At 43.6% G+C, this 8,492-nt stretch overlaps 1 protein-coding gene across 1 annotated transcript in view; it reads right to left on the bottom strand.

Moving 5' to 3' along the window:
* Positions 1–275: 275 nt before the first annotated feature.
* The window catches only part of cbln1 (cerebellin 1 precursor), a 143,619-nt gene continuing 135,402 nt past the window's right edge, over positions 276–8,492 (bottom strand). The window contains exons 2-4 of the mRNA XM_078544319.1: positions 4,163–4,666; positions 3,337–3,456; positions 276–1,374 (exon numbers count right to left, since the gene is read on the bottom strand). Coding sequence (XP_078400445.1) covers positions 1,177–1,374; positions 3,337–3,456; positions 4,163–4,414 — 570 coding nt within the window. The 5' untranslated portion in view covers positions 4,415–4,666 and the 3' untranslated portion in view covers positions 276–1,176. The remainder of the gene's footprint in view (positions 1,375–3,336; positions 3,457–4,162; positions 4,667–8,492) is intronic.

The following is an 8,492-nucleotide window of genomic DNA, read 5'->3' as shown; positions in this document are numbered from 1 at the left end:
ACTGGAGCACGAATATTGATATAGATGCAACTTTGCTACAAAACATCAATTACAGCTTTTGTAAGGCCAATTTCACTCAATAAATATCTGCTCTGCTCTACCCGTCAAACCGTTATTCTAAACGTATTTCTGCACTGGCTACCCATTGACCTGATATTTTAGAAACAACCTGTACGGACCCATATCCTTTTTGTGCCTCATTTCAGTGTGAACTGACAATCATATAAGAATAAGAAAATATGCATACCAACCATGATTTCTGGTTAACAAAAATAAAAGTTACATTTAAAATTTATTGAAATAAAGCAAAATTCAATTTTATAAATATTCACACATATATTACAGTGATAAACTTTTCATAATATTTCTGCCGTTCAATATGGCCACATTATACTGGAACAAAAACGACAGATATGCATCAGAACGCTTAGCAGCCTCCACAGAATAAACCCAGAATACACTGAAATACTGAAACACAACTAACTGTCCTCGTTTGGCTAGGTCAAAATTACCATAATTCCGTTTTTTTGAAGGCTTATGCTTGGTTATATAGATTGTTAACCTTCTGTCACGGAATTGACAATACTGTATCTATAGGGTATAGAAATACAAAGGCGAATAAAGAAACGTAATATATGCTGCATTTGGGGCTGCAACCATCTCTAAAATTCCGCATAGCAGACATATACAGGCATAGGTAAGCATGTCTTCTGCTTCTTACGCTTTTGAAGGGGCAGTATCGTTTTGGCAACCAGACCTAACAGAACTGTCCCCGACAAACCCTTCGGACAGTATTCCCGGTTTGGCAGCCTGTACGAACTGTAATTCTAAAACAGTGAAAATTAACATTTGCAGAATTGTATTTTTCTTCCGTTTAAAAAAAACACAATTTAACCTTTTTTATGCTGCAGTGGTAATTTTTCACACACTGATTTTAAAAAAAAGTGGCGGTCGATCTCGTTCTTTTACTAAACCTATGATATATCATGAATGAGTGTCAAGATTGAAGTTACACTTAATTAATGCTTATAAATGCAGGCTACCAAATGGGATACTGTCCCTTTATTATAAGTTTTCTGCCTAGCTCCGGGACGCACTTGCGCTGTTAGGGAAACAAAAAGTTATCAACCCTCTTGTGACAGTATAGGGTTCAGGATAAACAACGTTGTTTTTCACTTAAAGCGGAAACACCAGGAATCCGGAGAAAGTTGAGTATTTCCACCCTCCCATTAGGTTCCCTCGTTCCAGTTTCAGGTAGGCTCGGTCCCCCTTTTCCATCTGAGTCAACACTCCATTGCTGGCAGCCTCTCTTGTCACATCCTGATCTCCTGCGAAGGCTGAGATCAATGGCCAGCCATTCAGCATCAGGCTCACCTACAGAGAGATAATAATGTTAAAGTCGTACAACCATTTTCTGTCATCAACATCTATATAGCTTATGGCATCAGTAAACTATGCTTTAAAAGAGGCACTACTGCAAAGGTTACCTGAAAATTAATCATGTTTCTCATTAGTAAAGCATGCTAGATGGTGAAGTTTACGGCCAATAATGGGGAAAATATGGAAAGATCAGTGCTGGAAATCGGAAATAGAAGCAGAAAATGGAGAAACCCCACAAGCAAGTCCGCCTTTATCGGAAACGGCATCATAGCTGAACTATTCAGGTGCTCCCTTTCCTCAGATCTGAAAGGCCACACCTAAATGTTAACCTCTCGAAGATGTGGCCGGATCCCCTGCGCACTGCCACCATTTTCTGTTTTTATTTCACTTTGCCAGCTCTGGCAGTTTTTCTCTTTATCGTTACTGAAAATCAACTTGCTTTATGAATAAAAGTCTAGCGGAGCATTTTAATTACAATGTTCCTTTTTTTTCAAGAAAGAGACTCGTTCAAGGCACCAATGACATCCTCCTGGATTCCATACTATTTGTTTAATAGGAACCGTTAGGTAAATGGAAGTCATTACTTGTCATGGACTGGTTTCCATGCAGTATATTTTATTTTACCCTAACATTTAACATTCAGTCAACAGTCATGGATGTAGTGAGTTACAGTTCACTAACATGACTCCATATTTTAAGGCAAATAATGAACATCCAACCATACCTTAATATTAAGCAAATAAATACGTTCTCCTAGATCTCTAATTTTTCTGTGTATTATTTATCAAATACGGTATGATGCGCACATCCACCAGGTATCCACCTTGGGGATGGTCCATACCTATTTACCTGAAAACTAGTGTCAATTGCACATCATTCAAAAGGAGATTCGGCTTAGTTTGTTGGTGAAATAACTGGAATATTTTACACACACAATTGATTTATTTGTGCATTGTCTTTGAATGATAAAGAAAACATTCATCCTATCCTCCACACCCCTCCACCCCCCCCCCCCCGCCCCAACACTTCAATCTCTGTTAACCATGTGAGTAGTACTTCATGTAAAGATGTGATTCTACGGCCGATACTGAACCACCACTATCCTGTGGTGAGCGATGGAGCCGTGTGGCAGAAAGCTAGAAGGCTTTACCGCCCAATTCCAATATTTAGACATCAAGTAACATTTGGATCTAATGGAATTTATAGGTGCAATTTTCTTATTAAAACTTTAATGATTACAGCACCGATTGTGTTTTGCTGTGATAGTGTGACAATGTTTTGCCAATAGCTCATACAGCGTAATGCTGCAAATCCTTGATGAAATATGGAATAGGAAGAGTGAATAGGAGGCGGAGCCCTGTCTTATGGAGTTGTGGAGGGTAGGGTAGGGTAACCCCCTCCCACCCCCAAACCTGCCCAGTATTATCCAGAGTTATAGACATGGGGATGTTCACGGATATTTGTTTTCCCTACCCTCAGAATAAAAAAAAACACACCAATAAATTATCACTTGGACAACCTCTGGCTATAAGCTATTATTTGATGCCCGCCGTTTATATCGCTAACAATTGCATATGACCTTTAATCAACCTTTCCCTTACCAGCATTTTCTTAGGTCCGTTACAAGCTATGTAAAATCGGTTTATCACTAGGGTCACAATGTTGGAAAACACTGAATGCTAGAATTTCCTACATAGCAACTGCAGATTCCTCAAATCCGTCATTCCCCAAGCCTATGGGGATCATAAGGCGTCAGTTGATTTGATGACTTTGGAGAGTTCAGTTGTCGCTTCAGTTAAGGAAAAGGATTGGGCGCCTGAAGGACTGAATTTTACGAGCTGGGGAAGGGAATCGCTGGACAATTTTAAACGCACCCCCGTATTCTTCAGAGCAAAAGGCTGAAAGCGCAAAGAGTTTAACGTATTCGATTAAAACAGCGTCGGAAAATCTACTAACCTGGATCGTTTGCCGGTTATACACTTTTACCACGTGAAAGTTAAAACTGTAAATTCCTTTCCTTGGCGCTATGAAGGTGCTTCTCTCCGAGTCAAAATTAGAGCCGACATTCACTAGGATCTGAAATCAGACAGAACCCAATGTCACCAAACTGGACACCCGCTATAAAACGCTATAAAAACCGAAGGCGAGAGTCGCGGGAACACGGGCATTTCACAGATATCTGACTTGTGAGAATCATAATGAACAGCGTCCTCGGTTCTCTAAGATCATCTAATTCCATCTACATGATCAACTTTTTATTTAGAGGGACATTTGCGTCGCCATTCTTACTTTTTTCCTTATTTCCCACGTTCCCTTCATTGCCCTTCTGTCGCTGCTGTTTATTCACTGCATTGATTCGCCACCGGCCCTTAACCCGCTTCATCTTCCACTATTTCGCCGGCTCTGCAAAGCCATTTCTGAAATTATCTTTTTTTTTTTCTGGCGAGTCATTTCGTTCGCGTTCCCCTGCCCCGCTGCCCCTACCTTTTAACACGGGGTTTTTTTTTTCCAATGAAACTGTCTTCCGTAACTTTCCTCCAACTCTGCTTTCTCATTTCCCACTTGATTTCCCTTCCCTGGGCGCTCGCTATATTGCACCTGGTGTAAAGGAAGCTGAGCTCCGAAACTGGACGTGGACAAACATCTAAATGGTCTAATTTACCGACCTCGGGGATACTGCAGTCCGCACTGGACACTGTTAAACATGCTATTTTCTTTTTTTTTTCGGAAATCGAAACAGAAGATCATTCAAAAGACAGCTTCCGTCCCATTCCCCACTTACATTGTCAAAATATATGATCATGGTCCTGTTGCTCATCTCTGAGGGCTCGTGGTTGGTGCTCCTGATCACTGAGAAAGCCACCTTGGCGCTGCCAGATCGCACAGAAATCCCCAGCGCAGTCCCCGTAGGATCCGAGGTGGGATTGGAGTCACAGACCACCAGGCACTTGCCCTCCAGCACGATGGGCTCTGTCTCATTCTGACCGCACACGAGTCCCGCAAACCAAATCATACCGAACAGCAACTCTAACATGACGAGCGGCCGCCGACTTGCACGGTGTCTATGTGCTGCTGGCTCCTTATCTCCCGATCGAATCCAGTTTTTCCCTCTTTCTCCTTGGGAGTTTGGAATGATCCCCTGCTTTGTTTTTCTTTTTGCTTTTGAAAATGTTGCTTTATTATTTTCTGAGAGCTCACCTTCTTCCCTGCTTTGTGCCGGCGTCTCCCCCTCGCTTTCTTCGTTTATAGCAAGAATTAAATGACCCCTGAAGTGTAAGAAGGGCCCCTGACAAGACGACGCACAAATGAATACATAGCGCTGCGCCTAGTCCTTGTGTAAATTATTGATAGCAGAGAGATTACAGGAAACTGAAGCGCGCCCCGCCACTGCCGCCCTCCTCACTGGCTCCAGCGCCTCTCCCTCCTGTCAATCAACGCGCTCTCCACCAATCAGCGGCACGCTCTCCTGCCCGCCTGACTCCCGGGAAGGTGGCAGCAGCTCGGTGCACTGCATGTACTCAACCAGAGCCTTTTATAAACTACAACAGCAGCCTTTTGCCAAATTTTTATTGTTTCACTAGTCTGGACCATCGCACGACTTCATTTCGCCCTGAGCACAGCAGCTCCATCCTTCGTGTCTGTCCGCACACTTTTATATATGAAGTAGGCAAACCTGCAACAATATAACAAAGGGCGCATTGTTTTGCATTCTGTATAGTTCCAGTTTAAAATGTTCTTGCAGGTAAAACGAAAATGTTTTCATGATTGAAAGGCAATTGTTTTCTTTCTTTTCAGCTCTCTATAGTTGAACGGTTTAACATGCATAAAGACTGCATCGCCTAAAGAAGGTAGCACCAGGATAACGAGTGGTAACTTTAACCTGTTAGGATGTAAACGGTTTACATTTTTATTAATACTTTTTTAGTCTTCCTTTTATGCTCCAATAAAAAAGCATAAGGCAGCTTTCATACACACTCATCACACGGCAGGGTGGCAGTTTTGACCAAAAGGTGAAAATTGGAGCAGTGCTAATGTGTTCCAAAGTCGGATGTGAGGTGCCTCTTGGGCACTACAAGTGACCTGAGATGTCCAAAATGGTGCAACATGTGCACATTTCAGCTGCGAGTGGTGCCAGGCACTATCTTGGCCCTAGCACACACGGCGAGGATATGCCGGAATAGGCAGATTAGGCAGGTCATGGCATGAATCAGCAATCACACTGATTTGACATCATCGATGCTATTTAGGAACCAACTCCAGCTAATACTGTCCCTTAATCACACACATTAAAGTCAGAAGCAGCATGGACTCCCCACTATCAATAGTTAAAAGGATCAACTACTTTCCGATTAGTTGCTGATTGATTCCACTGACTGTTGCTATGATTGGGCAAGTCTTTGGTGCTTCTTAGAGTTCCTTAAAGTTGCTAAAGTCCGCAGGGAGTGGTATGGCTGAAGGAATTGGTCCTGACTTTAAAGCTTCTGCACAAACCAGTTGCTCCCAGACATGAGTAGAGCAGCAAGCATTATCCTTTGAGCACACCATGATGAGGGGATTGGGAGCAGGAAGAGGGTGAGAAGGTTCTCAACAGGAGACCACATTCACCCGGAATGCTAAGGGAGCAATTCTCCTACCTGACCCTCCATGCAGAGCAGTGTGTGAGATGTCTGTGCTTCATTAAGGATGTCCTCATTGAAACCTGTGTCTTCTGCAGCAGAACACATACACGACCTCACCTTCCGGGCAAGGCGTGGGAGAGGGGGCACACAGGGTGCAAAACACTGGGCTCCATGCCATCTGGGGATCCAGGGCCCCCGGCTCAACTCACAGCTTTTGCTTTACCATCAGCACTGCCACTTTACGGAGGTGGCAGACAGCCATATCCAAAGGCCACACTGAATATATCTCCCAATTCTGAAGCCCATCCACTGTTCCTAATTTGACAGAGCTCCTGGACATGACATCCTAATTGGTCGCCTGCAGGGAGATTTACCAGACAGGCATACCAATACCAGTGGACCTCCCTCTCCTGGGGTTTGGCCAGCACCTCTCCCCCTTCTACCGCCACCGTCACCCCCCACCCCCCCCTCCCCCGCAACTGCCCCAGCTGTGTGCAGAGCCCACAAACAGCTCAGATGAAGAGGATGCAGCACTGGAACTGTCTTGGGTCAATGTTACAATGATGCAGATCAAGTGAAAATTGCATGGATTCTACCTCAATCTGCATGGGTGCAGGTGAGTCATGAATAGCGACCTCAGCACTGCACCGTACCCCATCCCCGCCAAGAAAACCACAAAAGCACATTAGTACCCAATATATTGGAACAAAATTGAAAAGAATTGATCAGTTTGAAAACACTGAAAGGGAGGAAAATTAGCTTGAATTTCCGAGTGTAGATTAATTAGGCTCCAATGATGGGGAGAAATTGAAAGGAAAGAATTGCTCCATCATTTAAAAGTTATTTAAAAGATTTAGCTTAGTTCTTAAAGTGGAAGCTTTTTAAAATTATATTAATATTTTACAAGGGTGTAAGACAAATTTATTAGAATTCTTTGAGGAGGTAACAAGCAGGATAGATAAAGGGGAACCCATAGATGTAATATATTTGGATTTCCAAAAGGCGTTCGATAAGGTACCGCACATAAGGCTACTTAATAAGATAAGAGCCCATGGTGTTGGGGGTAGTATATTAGCATGGATAGAGGATTGGCTAACTAATAGAAGACAGAGAGTTTGGAAAAGGGGGGCATTTTCAGGATGGCAACCTATAACTAGTGGAGTACCACAGGGATCAGTGCTGGGGCCACAATTATTTACAATACATATTAATGACTTGGATGAGGGAAGTGAATGTACAATTGCCAAGTTTGCGGATGACACAAAAAATAATTGGGAAGGCAAATGGTAAGGAGTCTGCAAAGGGATATAGACAGGTTAAGTGAATGGGAAAAAACTTGGCAGATGGAATTTAATGTGGGAAAATGTGAGGTTATGCACTTTGGCAGTAAATTATTATTTAAATGGAGAAAAACTGCAGAAAGCTGCAGCACAGAGGGATTTGGGGGTCCTTGTGCATGAATCACAAAAAGCTAACATACAAGTTCAGCAGGTAATAGGGAAGGCAAATGGAATTCCAAAACAAAATAAAAACAGAATTACCTGGAAAAACTCAGCAAGTCTGGCAGCATCGGCGGAGAAGAAATCAGTCAACGTTTCGAGCCCTCATGGCCCTTCAGCAGAACTGAAGCATAGTTTCAACAAGGGAGAAATATAAATTGGTTTAAGGTGGGTGGGGGGGAAGAGACACATTGAGGGTGTGGTGTGAGCAGATAATCAAAAGATGTCAGAGACAAAAGGGTCAAAGAGGTGTTGAAGGTGGTGGTCTTTGTCTGAGAAAAGTGCTAATTAAGAATGCAAGACAGGATATTCAAAGTACAGCTCTAGTGGGGGTGGGGTGGAAAGACTAAAGGTTTTAGTTTTAGATTTAAAAATAATGGAAATAGGTGGGGAAAGAAGAATCTATATAAATTATTGAAAAAAAAGGCGGGTGGGGGGGGAAAGAAACGGGGTGGGGATGGGGGGAGGGGGAGTTTAAGATCTAAAGTTGTTGAATTCAATATTCAGCCCAGAAGGCTGTAAAGTGCCTAGTCGGAAGATGAGGTGCTGTTCCTCCAGTTTGCGTTGGGCTTCACTGGAACAATGCAGCAAGCCAAGGACAGACATGTGGGCAAGAGAACAGGGTGGAGTGTTAAAATGGCAAGCGACAGGGAGGTTTGGGTCTTTCTTGCGGACAGACCGCAGGTGTTCCGCAAAACGGTCGCCCAGTTTGCGTTTGGTCTCTCCAATGTAGAGGAGACCGCATTGGGAGCAACGAATGCAGTAGACTAAGTTAGGGGAAATGCAAGTGAAATGCTGCTTCACTTGAAAGGAGTGTTTGGGCCCTTGGACGGTGAGGAGAGAGGAAGTGAAGGGGCAGGTGTTGCATCTTCTGCGTGGGCATGGGGAGGTGCCATAAGTGGGGGTTGAGGAGTAGGGGGTGATGGAGGAGTGGACCAGGGTGTCCCGGAGGGAACGATCCCTACGGAATGCCGTCAAGGGGGGTGAAGGGAAG

The sequence above is a fragment of the Cetorhinus maximus genome, chromosome 6 (genome assembly GCF_964194155.1).
Source record: "Cetorhinus maximus chromosome 6, sCetMax3.hap1.1, whole genome shotgun sequence".
Lineage (NCBI taxonomy): Eukaryota > Metazoa > Chordata > Chondrichthyes > Lamniformes > Cetorhinidae > Cetorhinus > Cetorhinus maximus.
This window is presented reverse-complemented; position numbering and strand designations above follow the sequence as displayed.